General features: G+C 54.3%; 2 protein-coding genes across 2 annotated transcripts; both read left to right on the top strand.

The window, feature by feature from the left end:
• Nucleotides 1-2,094: 2,094 nt before the first annotated feature.
• LOC309603172 (olfactory receptor 14A16-like) lies at nt 2,095-3,069 on the top strand (the record flags this gene model as incomplete). Its single annotated transcript, XM_082338085.1, has 1 exon — nt 2,095-3,069. One exon carries the CDS (start codon nt 2,095-2,097, stop codon nt 3,067-3,069), a length of 975 nt encoding a protein of 324 aa, XP_082194211.1.
• Nucleotides 3,070-11,938: 8,869 nt separating this feature from the next.
• On the top strand, nt 11,939-12,874 carry LOC309603171 (olfactory receptor 14J1-like; the record flags this gene model as incomplete). The annotated part of the gene is made up of 1 exon (XM_082338084.1): nt 11,939-12,874. One exon carries the CDS (start codon nt 11,939-11,941, stop codon nt 12,872-12,874), a length of 936 nt encoding a protein of 311 aa, XP_082194210.1.
• Between the last annotated feature and the right edge of the window lie 6,473 nt (nt 12,875-19,347).

The raw sequence follows: 19,347 nt of genomic DNA, 5'->3' as shown, positions 1-19,347 counted from the left end.
TGACCACTATATAAAAGCTGAAGGCCCTGGTCCAGTGGTGTGGAGACTCCAGACAGTACAGGAGTAGCCTGAGAGTGCTTGAAGGGTTTGTTTCAGAGATGGTGGAGCTTTTCTTCCTAGTAGAAAACAGCATTAGAAAGAAATAATGCCACCAAGTGCAGCTGGGGAGGTCCAGACTGGACACGAGGAGAAATTTCACTCCAAGGGAAGTACTGTGGTGCAACACATCACCCAGAAGGAGTCTGGATCAGCCCAAGGCTTTGTGTTTCAAGGAACAGCCAGGGAGGATGGAGAGATATCAGGAAAGGAAGGAAGATGCTCAGGTGACAGCAAGGCGGGACAGCTGGCTGGATGACTACAGCCTGCATGGAAAGAGGCACAGGTGATGTGACACCGTAGGACAGGTGGAGATGAGGAAGGGATGTAAAAAGGCAGAAAGCCCCCTAACAGAGCCAACCACTTCCTCTCTTTGGCTATGGTCGTTGTCTCTGCCACTGATGCCTATGAGGAGACAAGTAATCCTTCCAGCACTGGGGCCTCATTGCCTCCTTGTCCACAGACAGGACCCTGAGAGGTGTCATACCATAGTCCTGCACTTGGCATTGCACATCTCCACATCACACTGCCCCAGAAAGAGCCCTGAGGAATGAATGAGGGACAGCATCTCCCTTCCCAGGGGCTGGGGGCCAGGGCTTGGCCCTTTGGCTTGATGAAACACAGGCAGGTTTACTCAGCGTCAGAGCAGCCTTCACCTTGCTTTTCCCTACTTGTCATCGCTGCCTCCAGTCTTGTGCTCTAACTGGACCCTGGGGACACTTTCTCATAGTGTCCCTCAGTGGGACCCATTAACACTACAAGAAACTTTGGAGTTTGAATCCGACTTTGACATCTTGAGAGGTTTCTTCAGCTTCTTCTCAGTGTCTGACGTTCATGGACTGGGCACCAAACCCACCAGAGGGGTCAATAAAATGCTGCACCAAGGCTGGGCCTCTGCTGCTGAGCTGGGCTGGGCTCCTGGGATGGAGGGAGCTCCTGGCAAGCGGGCAGCCCTGCAGAGAGACAGCTCTGCCCAGGAGCAGCTCCTCTGCAAAGCGCAGCAGGGCTGAGGGCACTGCCTGCAGGCACCGAGGGGAGAGGAGCGAGGCAGAGAGAGATTGAAGGCAGTCAGGGGTGGGAGAATTGCTGAGAGCTCAGAGGAGGAGAAATCTTCACAGCCCTTAACACAGTAAGTGTCGTCTTCTTTTGCTGGGTGGGCAGTGGGAGATGAGAATTTATTTCTCCTTTCTGGAGCATGTGCTGAGACCCCCGTTCTTGTTAGCACTTGTCTGACCCTCTCCTATAGCCCCTGCACACACAGACATGTCCCTGGGCGGTGCCCTGCTGCCAGGAGGTGTCTGCAAGGCAGAGCAGAGCGAGCTGAGGGTGGGATGAGGTCTATAAGCAGTGACAGGGAGGAGACTTGGGGACAGAGAAACAGCTCCCAGCAGGGACAGCTTCAGGCAGCACAGATATGGGCAGGGAGGGAGAGGGAACGTCTATTAGCAATGCCTTGGGAGGAGAGATTCAGGCAACTCCCTGCCATCCCCTGCAGTGCAGACACCTACTCCGAAGGAACCCTCTGGTCTACTCTCCCACCCAGGAGAGCCCAACCATCTGTCCTTCTCGTGCTCCCTTCGCAGCAGCGCTGTGGCATTTCTCCATATTTCCACTCCTGCCTCTGCTCCCCATGTCATCACAGGACTTTCTGGGCTGGGGCTGGCGTTCAGCTGCAGTTCCAAGACCAGCCCTGTGGGTACTGCCATGCAGATGTGCCCTGGGGGGGTAAAGTGTCCTAGCACCCTTGTAACGTGCAGGCTCAAGGTGATACAAATGAGCCAGTTTGCCCTTCAGGACACTCCATCTTCAGGACATTCAACTCTTCCCCAATGGGATCATGCTAGACTGCAGCCTGCCCTCAATAAGGGCACAGCTCATCCAGCAGCTTGGTTATCCAGCAGCCCCATGATCGACTGAATAGATAGAAATGAGAAATCTGTCCTAACTTATTGATACCTTTTCCTCTGTGAACAGACCCACCATGCCATGAGGGAGCAAATGTCCAACGGCAGCTCCATCACCCAGTTCCTCCTCCTGGCATTCACAGACACACGGGAGCTGCAGCTCCTGATTTTCTGGCTCATCCTGGCCATCTACCTGGTTGCCCTCCTGGGAAACGGCCTCATCATCACCGCCGTAGCCTGCAATCACCACCTCCACACCCCAATGTACTTCTTCCTCCTCAACCTCTCCCTCCTCGACCTGGCTTCCATCTCCACCACTGTCCCCAAAGCCATGGCCAATTCCCTGTGGGACACCAGGGCCATTTCATACTTGGGATGTGCTGCACAGGTCTTTTTTTTCTTTTTCTGTGCTACAGCAGAGTTTTATCTCCTCACTGTCATGGCCTATGACCGCTACGTGGCCATCTGCAGACCCCTGCACTATGGGACCCTCCTGGGCAGCAGAGCTTGTGTCCACATGGCAGCAGCTGCCTGGGGCACTGGGTTTCTCACTGCTGTGCTGCACACTGCCAATACATATTCACTACCCGTCTGCCAAGGCAAAGTCCTGGAGCAGTTCTTCTGTGAAATCCCCCACATCCTCAAGCTCTCCTGCTCAGATGCCTACCTCAGGGAAGTGGGACTTCTTCTGGTTAGTGCCTGTGTAGTCTTTGGGTGTTTTGTTTTCCTTGTGGTGTCCTATGTGCAGATCTTCAGGGCCGTGCTGAGGATCCCCTCTGAGCAGGGACGGCACAAAGCCTTTTCCATGTGCCTCCCTCACCTGGCCGTGGCCTCCCTGTTTATCACCATGGCAGCGTTTGCTTACCTGAAGCCCCCCTCCATCTCCTCCCCAGTTCTAAATCTGGTGGTATCATTTCTGTACTCAGTGGTGCCTCCAGCAGTGAACCCCCTCATCTACAGCATGAGGAACCAGGAGCTCAAGGATGCCCTGCAGAAACTGACTGGATGCTTTTCAGCAGCCGTACACTGCCTACCTTTTTCTGCAAATGACTCCCACTGTATGTCATGACAGGCCAAGCATCTTTTCTTCTTCATATTTTTTTTTTTTCATCACTTTTGATGATGTTATTTTTAAAGAAATGTCATTATTCATCCCCTTCTACTTAAGTATCCACCCATCTTGTATGACCCAGAGTCTCTGTGTAAATGGGGAGCCAATCTCTTGTTATATTTAAGCAAAATAAAAGAACCTGCAGCAAATTCTTTGTCTAAGATTCACTCTCAGCGTAGCAGGAATGAGTGGGAAATGACACCACCTTTCTGGCTGTCGCAGCCTGGGGCAGGCTGCTCTGTCCCTGGAGCAGCAGGAGCTCTCAAGGACCGCAAGGGCCAAGGCTCTTGTGCTGACCTGGCGAGACAGGATGACCTTGCAGGGTCTCCTGGAGAGGAGACCAGGGGGCAAAGGGTACCAGTGACCTCCTTTTCCTTGTGCCATTGATACCCCCCACTTCTGGGCTGACCCCCCTCTGCCCTCCAGGAGCGGCTGTGCCCTTCAGAGGGCTGAGGTTGTGGGCTGAGTGCCCACAGCCCTGCAGCACCCTGCGGTGGGCACTGCCGTGGGGCCAGCGCAGGCTGGGCTGAGCTGGAGAGAGGGCAGGAGAGGGGGAGAGAGGGCAAGGCAAGGAGGAGAGGCTGGGGGGAGCTGGGCTGGGCTGGCAAGTGCCCAGGAGAGAAAATCATCAGTCTAGAGCTTGTACTGTATGACCACGCAGACTGGGGACTCACACCAGGGAGGGTTGTGGTGCAGAGGCAGGGCTCGTGGACGGGAGCTGAGACATGCAGGCGCAGGAGAGAGGAGATCGCTCTGTGCCCTTGGTGGCATGGACAGACCGGGAAGGTGGCCCAGGGCATTTGTCAGCCCCTGGCCTCTCTCATCGCCCATTTCCAACCCTGGCAGCTCACCCCAGGTTTATGGGTGAATCTTGCTGCGAGGCCATCTCCATCCTCCTGCTGGTCTCAGTGCCTTTATGGGGGAATGGCGAGCCCTCCCCAGCCCCTATCCTGGCCCAGACCCCAGCACAGCTGAGAGCAGGGCTGTCTGTAAAGCCTGACGTGGGACACGGCTGGGCCAGGGCAGGGGCTGTGTGCTGGGGGAGGCTGCAAAAGCAGGATAGTCACGGGGGGACAGAGAACTGGAGGTTGTCATTGGGATCATAATGGGGGGACCCTTCCCCAGTCCTGAATGCACCCTGTCCCATGCTGTGCCTGCACAGTGGGGCCGTGAGACCACGTGCAGGCCAGTGAGGTCGGGCCAGTGCAGGGACAGGGTGCTGACAGGGCCACGAATCAGCTGCCAGGAGGTGACAACAAGGACAGGTACAACCAAAGAATTTAATTACATTGCCATCGTTGTCCAGGTGTGATTTTGGGAAAGGCAAAGGTCAGCTGGAGATGCAGGTTGCAAGGGAAGTCAAGAGCAAAATGAAGAGCTTCAAGCGCTCATTAAAGACCAAGGCTGAACAAGTGAAATGCCAGCCTGCTGCTGCTGAATGGGGAGGGTGAATTAATAATAATAATAACAGCAGGCACAGATGGGGCTCAGGGACTCAATGCCATCTTTGCTTCAGTCTTTACTGAAAAGGTCTGCGGGCCTCTGTGCTCAGGGAAACGGCTAAAGAAGGAGGAGGAGAGCACGTGTTGGCAGGAACCTCAGGAAATCCAGCAAGGGCAAATGGCCGTGTCTGCCCCTGCAGGGGACTCCCCCTGGCAATGGCACAGGCCGGGGGCTGCCTGGCTGGGAGCAGCCCTGTGGGAAAGGTCTTGGTGGGCAGGAGCTGGACAGGAGGCAGCTGTGTGCCCTGGCAGCAAGGGAGGCCAGCAACGTCCTGGGCTTTATGACCAGGAACACGGCCAGGAGACGGAGGAAAAGGATTATATAGCCTACAATGTCCAGATTTCAGATCCCCCGTACAGGAAAGATGTCAGCAAACTTAACAAAGGGCCCTCAAGTTGGTCAGAGCCTGGAACACTTTGGCTGTGAGGAGAGGCTGAGGGAGCTGGGCTTATCCCACCTGGAGAAGGGAAGATCTTGGGGGAACATGCAGCAGCATTGCACAGTGACCACGAAGACTGAGTCAGGCTCACATCCGTGACACAAGACACAAGGGCAAGAGGCAATGGGCTGAAACAAGAGAGGGTCAGGGTACGTACAGGGAGAAACTTCCCCAGTAGGAGGACAGTCAGTCACTAGGAGCTGTTTCCCAGGGAGTGTGTGCCGGCTGTATCCCGGAAAGTGGCGTGTTTTGATAATACTCTGAGAAATCTGGTCTGACCCTACTTTGAGCATGAGGTTGGTCAAGAGACCTCCTGAGGTCCTTTCCAGCCTGAACGATGCTGTCCTTCCTTCTTCCTCTTCATGTTTTCAGATTAGGGAAAGCGCTCAGGTTCTCCCTGGCCACAGCAGTAACTCACATCAGGTGCTGGGCTGCTTCACAGATGTCCCCAGGCTGCCCTGACTCTCTCCTCTGCTTTCATTTCCCCAGCCAAAGTTCTTCTCTGTTACTGTCATAGAATCAGAGAATCATAGAATGTCCTGATCTGGAAGGGACCCACAAGGATCATTGACTCCAACTCTCGTAATAAACTCCTAAAAGAACCGCCTGCCCTGTTAATCCTTTCCCCATTGGCCATGCATTTCTTATTTTGCATCCTCTTTTGGTATTTCTGAGATGGCTGCTGTGATATTGCTGGGTAGCAACTCCATGAAGCGCATAAGTCTGCTTCATTACCTCTAGTGTCCTGCAATTCCCCATATTCTTTTGTTTCAGACGCTGGCCCCCAAGCCTTTAGTGCTGACACCTTAGAGTTTCAGTGCAGAGGGACCTTGACACTCTTGTGGATTAGGCCGACAGAAACATCCTGGAGTTTTGCAAGGCAAAGGGGCAAGGTCTGCCCTGGGGGCAGAATAACCTCGTGCATCAGGACAGGCTGTGACGTGAGCAGCTGAGGAGTGTCCTGAGGAGAAGTGCCAGAGGAGTGCCTGTATTGGTTTTGCGTGGCAAGGTTTTGGTAGCGGGTGGGGCTACAGGGTTGGCTTCTGTGAGAAGATGGCAGATGCTTCCCCCACGTCTGACAGAGCCAGTGCCAGCCCGCTCCAAGACGGACCCGCCGCTGGCCAAGGCCAAGGCAATCAGCGATGGTGGTAGCACCTCTGTCATAACATATTTAAGAAGGGGAAAAAGACTGCTGCACAACAGCAGCTGGGAGAGAGGAATGAGAAAATGTGAGAGGAACAACTCTGCAGACATCAAGGTCAGTGAAGAAGGAGGGGGAGGAGGTACTTGAGGTGCCAGAGCAGAGATTCCCCTGCAGCCCATGGTGAAGACCATGGTGAGGCAGGCTGTCCCCCTGCAGCCCATGGAGGTTAACGGTGGAGCAGATATCCACCTGCAGCCCATGGAGGACCCCACGCTGGAGCAGGTGGATGCCCGAAGGATGCTGTGACCCCATGGGATGCCCACCCTGGAGCAGGGTCCTGGCAGAACCTGTGGACCTGTGGAGAGAAGAGCCCATGCTAGAGTAGGTTTGCTGGCTGGAATTGTGACCCCACGGGGGACCCTTGCTTGAGCAATCCATTCTGGAAGGAAAGGACCCATGGTGGAGCAATTTGTGAAGAACTGCAGCCCATGGAAAGGACCCATGCTGGAGAAGTTTGTGGAGAACCGTCTCTCATGGACGGGACCCAGCGCTGGAGCAGGGGAAGAGTGTGAGGAGGAAGGAGCGGCAAATACAAAGTGTGATGAACTGACCACAACCCCCCTTCCCCATCCCCCTGTGCCACTCGGGGGCAGGAGGTAGAGATACTGTGAGTGAAAGTGAGCTCGGGAAGAAGGAAGGAGTGGGGGAAAGGTGGTTTAAGATTTCATTTTTTATTTCTCATGACCCTGCTCTGATTTGATTGGTAGTAAATGAAATTAATGTCCTCAAGTCGAGTCTGTTTTGCCCATGACAGTAATTGGTGAGTGACCTCCCTGTCCTTTCTCGACCCATGAGACATTCCATTATATTTTCTCTCCTTGTGCAGCTGAGGAGGGGGAGTGATAGAGTGACTTGGTTGGCACCTGGCATCTAGAGAAGGTTAACCCCCCCACTAAGGAGAAGCTCAGATCTGGCATCTGCACTCTGCTACTCTCCTTGCTCACTCCCCTTGGGAGCTGAGACCCCACTGCTTCATGGGCACTGCAGCCAAGGCTTACACTGGATTTCACATCCCTGACCTGCTTTTCCCTGTTTGCAAGCATGAGATCCAGGTGAGCAGCACCTATGTTGGCCATCAGGCAGCTGGGCTGAGAAGCTGGCCCCAAGAACCCATAGAAACCTCTGGGTCTGTTTGCACCTTGCACTGTCCCCTTCCCATGAGTGTCAGGGTGGTTGAAGCCCCTAAGGGTGATGTGGGGTCATTGAACTGGAATTGCTTAAATAAGACTTTGTCCTCTTCCTCACCTGATCCCAGGTATTTACATCCTACCATGACGTCTCCCTAAGGGCCTGTCCTCTGACCCTCACCCAAAAGGCTTTACCCAATCTGATTCCCATCCCATAGAGGACCTCCATACATCCAGGCAGCTCCTACGCAGAGGGCATCCCCCTCCTGATCTTCCCCAGCTGTCTCTTCTGAAGAGTCTGCATCATCACAGCACCTCAAGCTTTCTGACCTGTCCCACCACACCTCAGCAGGTATTTACATCAATGTCACAGCTCTGTGACAGCACACAGGGCTCCATCCCCTCCTGTCTGTGCCCCAGGCTGAGGCCATTGGTGCCCATTTGGGTGCAGCCCCTCAGCTTGGTGCCACCAGGGCCAACCTCAGACTTGTCACAGCTCTTGCACCCAAGATCCTGTGCAAGCCAAGGCTTTGCTTCAGAGCAGAGACGTGCTGGCGTGGATGGCAGATGGCAATGTGAGGATGAAATGAGGGGCCCTCAAGGTGAGCAAACCCTGTGCTCCCCAAGGCAAGAGACAACCAGGGCTGGGCTTTGCAGCCCTGACGGGAGAGGGCTTTGCTGTCTGTGGTGTCTCTGCAGTCCCTGAGAGCCTGTGACGGAGGTCAGGCTGATCTCCAGGAAGGACAAGGTGCTGCTGAGAAAGTCCTTGGCTATGGACATTGTATGATCCAGGCACACTGTGAAAATCATTCACCTGTGTCTTGATTGTATCATCAAAGAGGTGAATAAAGGATGGGGGTAAGAAGAATCAGCAGCATTTGAAAGTGTTGGCATATGAGAGTTGTGATGTGCCTCGTATTCATGCACTGCCTGCATCTCCTGGATAGACATGGGACAGACCTTGTCTCCCTGCAGCGGTGCCATTCAGTCACGTGCTCATACACCCCAAATCTATCTGAGATGCCCTGGGGTGTCTGTTATGTACCAGCCTGGGATGGGGACAGCTGTCCCGTGGGTCCTGCACTGCCCAGCCAGCTGGACGCTCCGGTTGTGCTGGGCAGCTTTGGCATCTGAGGTAGGACTACAGGCCTGCATTTGGCCATTAAGCTGAGCAGCTGCCCTGGACTAGCTTAGGCAATGTAGGGAAGTCCATGGGAAACCTTTGGTTACACTTAGTGGCGATGTAGGAATTTCACCTGATGGAGAAGAGACAGACAGACTGAGCTCCCCTGTGGCACGTGACTCCATTTGGTCAGATGAACACCTCTGTCGGCTGCCCTAAGCATACAGAGGAGGGACAGCTTGGGTCATCGTTGTCATCGTTTTCTACCAGTTCAGTTGGCCAAAGGGATTCCCCACCAGCCGCCAAGGCAATGCCCCCAGATGCCGCCCTGTCTCTCACAATTGCTCCATTAGAGCTTGGAGTTTCCTGCACATGTCCTGAACCACCTCTGGCAGCTCCAGTGTCACCAGGCGTTTGCATCGGAAAAGCTCACTCCTGGCCTCTATCCCCATCATTAACACAGCAGCTTAGAGAAGGAGCTCCCAGCTCTTTTGTGCAGCCGAGCTGAGGCAAGAGGCATCCCACCTCCTGTGGGTCTGTGGGGTGCACTGGAGAAGCTGAATGCCCCTCCGGCCTCAGGAATACTGATGAGAGCTGAGATGCCGACATTGACTTGGCTCAATCCCTGCCCTGCCCAGGTGGCAATGATCCCCTGCCTGTCACTGCCCACATGCCCTGCCTGACCATGGGACAGGAACGGGGCTTTCCAGAGGGGAACGTTGACACCTCCCGTAGCTCCGCACACCCTGGCAGAGCAATTCCCACTGCAGGAATGAGTCTGTGCAGTGCTTAGGGAGGGAGAGTTGGTGGTGACTTCAGTCTGCTTCAAGTTCTGTTCCCCAGGAGAGACCCTGCTGCCTTTCAGGAGCTGTCAGCCCTGGAGGCCCAGGGACACCTGGAGGGCTCTGGGGGCAGGGGCTGGGGGTAGGAGGCAGAGAAAGTGCTGCCTTGGGCTGGGCCTCTGCTGCTGAGCTGGGCTGGGCTCCTGGGATGGAGGGAGCTCCTGGCAAGCGGGCAGCACTGCAGAGAGACAGCTCTGCCCAGGAGCAGCTCCTCTGCAAAGCGCAGCAGGGCTGAGGGCACTGCCTGCACGCACCGAGGGGAGAGGAGCGAGGCAGAGAGAGGGTAAAGGCAGTCGGCAGTGGGAGGATGCTGAGAGTTAACAGGGGGAGAAATCTTCACAGCCCTTGACACAGTAAGGCTCTGGCAGCAGGGCAAAGAAGCTGCAGCTCCTGGAGAGATCTCCAAAAGCTGGCACATCCCACAGCCTATGGGATCTTTGAGGAGGACTCTCACATCTTCTCTGGTGTGCAGGAGGAGGAGATGCTCCAAAGCAGGGCTCCCCTGCTGCACCATCAGAGGCACAGGGCATGATGGCTGCCGCCTTCCAGGAATGTCCAAAGGGGTGTGAAGGTGGGTGTGCAGCCAGGGGTGCCCAGGGCCGTCCTTCAGAGCAGGGTCCCTGCACCCCAGGGGGCTGTGTGCTGGGGCAGGGACTCTGTCACCTGCCAGGGTCAGCACTCAGCCGACCCAGGGAGCTGCCCATGGTGATGTGGGGAGAAGCTGTGGGTGGAAGGAGTGACCCCTGGCAGGGCAGGGTCCTTCTGCTGTTGAGAGGGTGCTGTGTGGGTCAGGTTTGCTCTCAGCTCCAGCTCACCCCCACGCATTTCTGAGGGAACTTTTCAAGGTGGAGTTCCTGTAAGGGCAGGTGTCTGTCTTTTGAGGTTTCTCCTCTTGGTTGGCTGGGTGGGCTACACATAGCACCAGCATCACCTTTCCAGTCTCATCGGGGTTTGTGGGACCTGCTCTTTAGCCCCTGCACACACAGAGAGGCTGCAGGGCAGAGCTGGGCACAGAGGGGCTGAGATGGGGTCTGTGAGCACTGGCAGGGAAGAGACGTAGGACCAGAGCAACAGCTCGTGGCAGGGACAGCTGCAGGCAGTAGAGATGGGCAGGAAAGGAAGGACCTGCTAAGGGAAGCCCTGTTGCAGGGGAGATCTGGGCACCTCCCGGCCACCCCTGCAGTGCAGATGCCTTCCCTGAGCAACCCCTTCATCTCTCCTCTCCCACCCAGCACAGCCCTCGGCCCTCACGGGCATGGGGTCTGGGGTGGGAGTCACCGCTCTGTCCAGCAGAGCAGCAGAAGAGGCGAAGGGCATCCCTAGTGCCATGTCCCCATTTCCCACTGACCAGCAATTGGGCTGAGGGCAGCTGTCCTGCATTATCACCGTCTGGGAGGTGGTGTGCACAGCTGGGTAAGGGTAACACTGTCCTGAGGGTCCGTCTGCCTCCCCCCTTGCCTCTTTCATCCAGACCCTCACTGTATTTTTCCTTGTTTCTCCACCTGCCCATTTTAAAGTCATCTTTTTAGTGCTGTCAGACTCCCGGGGGACGGGAATTTCAGCTGCAGAGTCACACACTGATCTTGTTCATCCATTCATGCAGGCACGTCGATGGGAACAAGCGTCCCAGCTTTCCTCTAATCTGTCGGGCTGTGGGCAATGCAGCCTGTGGGCCTGGGGAAGGAGTCAATTTTGTCTTCATGAGATGCCAACATTAAGACAATTGGCTATCAGCTCCTGAGGGTGTCCTTCCAAGCTGTCAGCTGCCTTCCAGCATGCAAACCTGTCCCATAGCACCTTTGTGTTCTCTGGAAGCCCCATGGAGAAATGCAGAGACTCTGTGGCTGAGGAAATGCTGTTGGGTTGGTGAAAGGATCCAGGAGTGTCCGGGGCTAGAAGTGGGGTGCTGAGACCTTGAGCAAGGCTGACATATTTAGTAGTCTGCACTGGATCCCTCTGCTCTCAGCAGTGTCTGGCTGCGTAACATAAGAGTGTGCTTGCCCTCCATCTCAGGAAGGTGCAAGCCCAAGGCAGCTGGGGACGAGATGGAGGGAGTGACCAGATCCCCTCACTGCACTGAGCCACAGGCAATCGTTTTGCCTCGCAGGGCTCACTCTGTTCTCCGTGAGAGCAGCAGAAATGCGGAGGGTTTTTGACATCCAAGGACAATCCCTGTGGAGATGGTGGGAGCTGTAAAAAACCCCAAGCCTCTCAAACTGCCTTCTGCTATGCCAGTTCCTTGGCACTGGCAGTACAGATGCTGACAGGCCCTTCTGTGTTAGGTGTGGTTTCATCTGGCAAAGTTGGACACCTGCACTTGCCCCTGCCCCCACCGTTCCCATGACCCCACTGCTGCAGAGCAGGGCTGACTCCTCGGCAGGCAGCAGGCAGAGCCCCTGCTCCTCATGGCACATTCTGCCAGCACCAACCAGAGCTCCAGCCACGGAGCTGAAGAAGGTCTCCTGGGAAATGAAAAAGGGGTGTGTGCAGCAGGAGCAGAGTCTATGGAAAATGGCTTTGATTTTCTCAGAGAAGTCTCTGCTAACTTACTTTCCTCCTTGAACAGGTCCACATGCCTAGAAAGGGAAAATGTCCAACGGCAGCTCCATCACCCAGTTCCTCCTCCTGGCATTGGCAGACACGCGGGAGCTGCAGCTCTTGCACTTCTGCCTCTTCCTGGACATCTACCTGGCTGCCCTCCTGGGCAACGGCCTCATCATCACTGCCATAGCCTGCAACCACCGCCTCCACACCCCCATGTACTTCTTCCTCCTCAACCTCTCCCTCATTGACTTGGGCTCCATCTCCGCCACTCTCCCAAACTCCATGGCCAATTCCCTGTGGGACACCAGGGCCATCTCCTACTTGGGATGTGCTGCACAGCTCTTTTTCTTTCTCCTCTTTATCACATCAGAGTATTCTCTGCTTACTATCATGGCCTATGACCGCTACGTGGCCATCTGCAAACCCCTGCACTACGGGACCCTCCTGGGCAGCAGAGCTTGTGTCCACATGGCAGCAGCTGCCTGGGGCACTGGGTTTCTCACTGCTGTGCTGCACACTGCCAATACATATTCACTACCCGTCTGCCAAGGCAAAGTCCTGGAGCAGTTCTTCTGTGAAATCCCCCAGATCCTCAAGCTCTCCTCCTCAGATGCCTACCTCAGGGAAGTGGGACTTCTTCTGGTTAGTGCCTGCGTAGTCTTTGGGTGTTTTGTTTTCCTTGTGGTGTCCTATGTGCAGATCTTCAGGGCCGTGCTGAGGATCCTCTCTGAGCAGGGACGGCACAAAGCTTTTTCCACGTGCCTCCCCCACCTGGCCGTGGTCTCCCTCTTTGTCAGCACTGCCATGTTTGCCTACCTGAAGCCCCCCTCCATTTCCTCCCCAATTCTTGACTTAGTGGTGGCAGTGCTGTACACCGTGGTGCCTCCAGCAGTGAACCCCCTTATCTACAGCATGAGGAACCAGGAGCTCAAGGACGCCCTATGGAAACTGGTCCAATGGACGCTGTTTCACCAACAATAACCTGCCTCCCTTTCTCTGCATATTTCCCAGAGTTTATCTTAGGCCACGAGTGTGCTTTTTTCTCTCGTGATAATCCTGATTATAGAGAATTTGCTGGGTTCATACTACTTGTCTTGAGGCTTGATTTTATTGGTGGTGACTCTTGCACAACACTGTGCCAGATGTGGCATGCCCAATAGCAGCTCTTCAATAAAATGGAATCTCCCTGGTCCAGAGACTGAAGGCTGGGCTCTTCCTCCAAAGTTGTTTCCAAAAATTTGTCTGAGGAATTGGTGTATTAAAGAGTCTGTTCTCCTTCTGTTCTCAATGTTTTTGGGGTTAAGCTCATGGTACTATTGAATTCCATGGGACCAAATGTTCTGAATCTAAAAGTTCTCGTCTCGGTTTCCAATAGCGGGGGTGATGGTCCATGAGCTCCCCATTCTCTCCTCAGGTTTCTTCATGTATGACAGGACTGATGGCATATACCAGACTCCCTGGAAATGAATTTAGAGAGGAGAGGAGAGGAGAGGAGAGGAGAGGAGAGGAGAGGAGAGGAGAGGAGAGGAGAGGAGAGGAGAGGAGAGGAGAGGAGAGGATGGGGACTCACCACTTTCCCTGGGGTTGGAATGAATGGAGGCTCAGAAGGTGAAACACCCTCAATGGTGAAATCCTCCAAAATTAAAGCACTAAATCGATGTATCCATAAACAAGGACTCTGCAGTGCCATGGGAGTCAGTGGGGACTCAGAATCCAGAGGGAGGGGAGACTGGAGAGATTTGGGAGCTGCCTGAGGAGGCCCAGGGTTAGGACTGCTGTGCTCTTCTGAGGAGTGGGGATGATGCGGAGCCTGAACCCCCCTCTCTGCCCCCCAGGAGCTGCTGTGCCCTTCAGAGGGGCTGGGGCTGTGGGGTGAGTGCCCAGAGCTCTGCAGCACCCTGCGGTGGGCACTGCTGTGGGGCCAGCCCAAACTGGGCTGCTCTGCTGGGCTGGGCTGGGGAGGGGGCAGGGGATGTGTGGAGAGGTGGGAAGGGGCTGGGCTGGGCTGGGAAGTGCCTGGGAGAGGAAAGCCCCAGTGTAGAGCTAAGCTGTGTGAGTGTGCAGGGTGGGGGCCCCCAGCAGGGTGCTGACAGTGCAGAGTCAGGCATCATGGTGAAGGAGGCAAGGCACCGAAGGTGCAGAAGAGAGGGGCCAGGTCTGTGCCATGTTCCCTGGAGATGCTGGGAAAGCTTCCCTGGGAGAACTGTCCCAGATCAGTGCTGCACACCGGCCATTTCCATCTCTGGCCATACACCCTAGCCCTGAGCAGGGACTTTTGCTGCATGGTTATAGTGAGGTGGGGGTTGGTCTCTTCTCCCAAGTAACAAGTGATAGGACAAGAGGAAACGGCCTCAAGTTGTGCCAGGGGAGGTTTAGGTTGGATATATTAGGAAAAACTTCTTCACTGAAAGAGTAGTCAGGCACTGGAACAGGCTGCCCAGGGAAGTGGTTGAGTCCCCATCCCTGGAGGTAGACGTGGTGCTTAGGGACATGGTTTAGTGGTGGACTTGGCAGTGTTAGGTTAACGGTTGGACTTGATGATCTTAAGGGTCTTTTCCAATTTCCAATTTCTGTCCCAGGCAAAGACCTGTTCACTTCCCGAGGATCAATTTGATTTATTGCCAATTAAAAAAGATTTGGATTGTGAGAAACAATGGCAAAAATATTAAAGACCATTCCCCTCACACTTTCTCCCAGGCTCAAATTACTCCATTGTTCCCAATTCTTCTACCCACCCCAGCCCCAAGAAGAGCAGAGGGGATGGTGAAGAGGGGGTTAAAAGTCAGTAAAGAACATCTCTGCTGCTCCTTCCTCCTCACACGTCTCCCCTGCTCCAGTGTCGGTCCTCTCCATGGGATCCCACTGTATTTGCAGTCAAGGCTAGGTGGTGTTCCTTTCTTTCTGTCTCACTTTTCTCCTTTATACTGACAGAATCATGAAAAATGCTGAGCTTGGAAGGGACGTCTGGAAATCATGTAGTTCAACACCCAAGCTGAGAAAGGGTCAGCTAGAGCAGGTTGCTCAGGACCTTGTCTAGCTGGGTTGGGAATACCTCCATGGATGGAGAATCTACAGCCTCTCTGGGCAACCTGTTCCAGTGTTTGATCACCCTCACTGTCAAAAAGTGCTTTCTTGGCTTCAGATGGAATTTTCTATACATTAATAAGATCCCTCCATGCTTTTTTCTCCAGACTGAACAGTCCCACATCTCTCAGCCTTTCCCCCTATGAAAGATGCTGCAGTCCTTTAAACAACCTTTGTGGCCCTTTGTCGGACTTCCTGCAGTAAGTAAGTCAACAAGTTTTTTTTACTGGAAGCCCAGCACTGGACGCAGCACTCCAGATGGGGCCTCACCAGTTACTGAGAAGAGGCGAAGGGTCACCTCCCTCCATCTGCCAGCAAGGCTTTTCCTAATGCAGCCCAGGAGGCTGTTGGCCTTTGCCGTGGGGGTGCATTGATGGCTCATACTCAGCTGCTTCTCCTCTGGGACGCCAAGGTCCTTCTCTGCAGAGCTGCTATCATCTGGCCAGTCGGCCCTCAGCATGGTGTCCACAGTGTGGCTGGATCACAGGCTGTCCTCCCCCAGCGACTTTCTCAGCAGCACCTTGTCCTTCTTGCAGCTCAGCTCCACCTCTGGCACAGGCCCCACGGTGCTGCAGAGTCACCTGGCACAGCAAAGCCCTCTCCTGCCAGGGCTGCACAGCCCAGGCCTCTTGCTCTCTGCCCTTGGGGACTGCAGCTTTTGCTCTCCGTGGGGGAACCTCATCCATCATTATGGCACCACCTGCCACCCACTCCAGCATGCCTCTGCTGGGAAGCCAAGCCTTGCCACACACGGGCTCCCACCTCTGGGGACCAGGTTTCCATGTGACAAGTCTGCCCTTGGCCCTGGTGCCACATCTGAGGTGCTGCAGCCCAAATGGGCACCAAGCCCACAGCCTGGGGCACAGAGAGCAGGAGCCCCGTGTGCCATCACGGAGCTGTGACATCAGTGGAATAAGAGGTGAGGTGGGGAAGGACAGCTCCCATGGCTCTTGTGGTTGCTGGAGATACAGCGTCTTGAGGAGAGACTGAGAGGGGAGATGAGAAGTGGGGGATGCCTTGTGTGATTTCAGGGCAGCTCAGATATATGGAGGGTCTCTATGGGACACGTTGTAGGTCAGATGGTGCCTTGTGTGTTGGTCAGCTTCTGAATGGGCCACCCACTCTTCTGCTCACCTGGGTCTAGTACTCCCAAAAGAGGAAGAGCTGGTCAGGCATGTGAAGACCTGAAGGCTGCAGTGGCCATGAGACTGTGGTCTCCAGATCCCCAGGGACATGGGGAAGGAGAGGAGCAGAGAGCAGACCCTGCGCATCAGGGAATGAGAATTTGGCCTCCTGTGGGCACTGGCAGGTGGGATCCCATGGGGGCATTGTCAGGGCCCTGAGAGCACCCATAGACCTTCACAGCCCTGACCAGCATTACCTGCGGCTTCCACCCCCACCTCTGTCCATGGGCCCTGGAGAACATTTATGCCCAGCTTGATCTATGCTGTAGGTGTACGGGTCTCCAGACACGGCCATAGACACAGCCTTGCCTGTCCATGGACCTTGTTGAGTCAGACTTGCAGACTCACTTCCCAGTTTGATTCTTTATGGGGTGTACAATGGAATGGCACTGTAGCCCTCCAAGTGCTAGACCCCAGCTAATTCACAGAGGCCTACACTCTTTTGGCTGCCTTTCCTCCCGTCCCTTGGTCAGGCTTTGGGAGGAGAGGAAGGCAAAGCAGGTGAGGTTTCTGGGTGCCAATGATTGAAATGGGGGAGCAGATCCCTCACACGTGAAATGATCTAAAGGCTATGCTGGTTGAAAACTGTTATCTTCAGCTCCTTTCTTGGAGGCCTGAAATCTTCTACAGGAACCTGGAAGCTCTGAGATCCCTCCATCTCCCTCTCTTTTAGCAATTAAGTAAACAGTACCCAAGTCTCCTGGTTTCAGCTGGATTAGAGTTAATTTTCTTCCTAGTAGCTGGCACAGTGCTGTGTTTTGGATTTACGATGAGAATAATGCTGAGAACACACTGACGTTTTAGCTGTGGCTAAGTAGTCCTTACATTAGTCAAGGAGTTTTCAGCTTCCCATGCTCTGCCAGGTGCACAAGAAGCTGGGAGGGAGCACAGCCAGGACAGCTGAGCCAACCTGGCCAAAAGCCTGTTCCATACCATATGACGTCATGCTCAGTATATAAACTGGAGGGAGTCTGCTGGGGGGCAGAGATCGTTGCTGAGGGACGGGCTGGGCATCAGTCAGTGGGTGGTGAGCAATTGCATTGTGCATCACTTGTTTTATATAGTATTCTACTACTACTACTACTACTACTACTACTATTATTATTATTATTATCTTATCTTCCTCTGCTGTCCTATTAAACTGTCTTTGTCTCAAACCACGGTTTTTATGTTTTTACCCAATTCTCTCCCCTATCCCACTGCGGGGAGGGGAGTGAGCAAACAGCTGTGTGGTGTTAGCTGCCTGCCCAGTTAAACCACAACAGCCCTTCTTCTCAAACGCTTTAGATATGTACTTTTGGATGGGGTATCATGCCCTATATTGCAAATACTGATTCAATTGGCATTGCCCAAAGTGGCTACCATGGATGCAGACTGCTCCACTGCAGGTATTTATATTCAGGCAGACCAGTGCTTTTGTTGTTGTTGCAGATACTGGTATTGTTGGGGAAATCACACAAACACTTGAAGGGTAATGGAAGGATTGCCATCTTAGTGGCCCTCCAGTGAAGTGGCTCCTCTTTGCCCATGTCTCACTGTCATTGCACAGGCTCTAAACCTGGGCAAGGATTCTGGATGCGGTGTAAAAAGTGCCAAGCAGAGGGCGAGAATCACTTCTTCTGGCTGTGGCCCTGCTCATACAGCCCCGGATCCTCTGCTGGCTCATGTTTTGCCTAAGGAAACTCAAGGACCACCAGCGCCTTCTCCACAGAGCTGCTGCCCAGCCACGCAGCCCCTGGCCTCTGTCGCTGCAGCCTATAACTCCCCTGCTCAGCCCTTGGGCCTTTTTAGAAGATGTATGCAAGATTTGCCTTTGGCTTTCTCCAGTCATGATGGCCTTCCAAAAAGTAGCAGAGCAGCCCTGCTGTGACATCGGCCTGGTCTCTCAACAGCCACAGCCTTGGATTCATCCCATCTGGTCCAAGGGACTATGAAGGGCTGACCTTGCCTAAGTAACACCTGACTTGATCTCCATCCACTGCTGGATTTCACCTGGGGTTCTGCCTCTTAGGCACACGGAACTGGGAGACCTTGCTGGTGAAGACAAAGGCCAAGAGTGCCTCACACCTATCTACACCTACCTAACTCAATTCAGCAGTGGCCACATGTTGACTTCATTTCTTCTTTAACTGTTCCTGAAGTGGTAACATTGTGCCCTTGAACTCCCTTGCAAGTGTCAACTCTACGGGAGCTCTGGCTTTCCTAAAACCAACCATATTTCTGAATTCCCCCTTTGTTTCAATCCTTGCATCCGCCTCTTGTATGCTGCCTTTTTCCTATGCAGCTTCCCCCATGAGTCTGCTGGTTCCCCATGCTTCTCTCTTGAGATCTCTGCTTGTTTTCCTGACTCTTGGTCTGCACACTCTCAGACTTGAAAGACACTGTCCTTGCAGACCAGCTGTACTGAGCTCTGCTGCTCTTCTGTGCCGCTCATAGGGGATCCCCCACTTAAAGTCACAAGACCAGGCCAAAGTCTGCTGCTCTGAGGGCTAGCATCTGCACTCTTCTGTTCTCCTTCCCCCTGGGAGGTGACGCCCCACTCTTGCATGGTCACGACAGCCAAGGCTGACACTGGTTTTCACATCCATGGCCAGCTCTACCTTCTTTGAGAGTAACAGATGCAGATGAGTATCAACATTTTTGGCCAATCTGGCAGCTGTGCTACAAAGTCCTGTGTCCCAAGCTGTGTCCCAAACCCCTCCAAAAACCTCCGGGACTGTTTGCATGCTGTTGTGGTCTCCTTCCAGTGAATGCCAGGGTAATGAAAGTCCACAGGGGGACTTCCATGGGTTCTTTGTCTCCCACCACATTGTCAGCCTTACCAGTCTCCTCTGACCCTCACCCACAAGGGCTCACCCAGTTTGTTCATCCCACAGAGGAGCTTCACACATCTAAGCAGCTCCTTCACACTGGGGACACCTCCCTCCTCATCCTTCTGGCCTGTCTCTCCTGATGATCCTCTACCCACCCATCACAGCACCCCAGTCATGTCAGCTGTCCCAACACGCCTCAGCTGTTATTCCCTCCAAGTGGGATGAAGGGATTGCATGCAGGGCTCCAGCTCCTCCTGCCTGTGCCCCAGGCTGAGGGCATGGGTGCATGGCTGGGCTGCAGCACCGCAGCTGTGGCACCTTTGGGCTGAGAGCAGACTTGCAAGAGGGAAACCTGCTACCCAAGACCTCAAGC

This window comes from Platalea leucorodia, assembly GCF_965183815.1.
Source record: "Platalea leucorodia genome assembly, contig: HAP1_HAP1_SCAFFOLD_24, whole genome shotgun sequence".
In the NCBI taxonomy this organism is placed as follows: domain Eukaryota; kingdom Metazoa; phylum Chordata; class Aves; order Pelecaniformes; family Threskiornithidae; genus Platalea; species Platalea leucorodia.
Note: the sequence above shows the minus strand (reverse complement) of the source record. Positions and strands in the feature narration are given on the sequence as shown.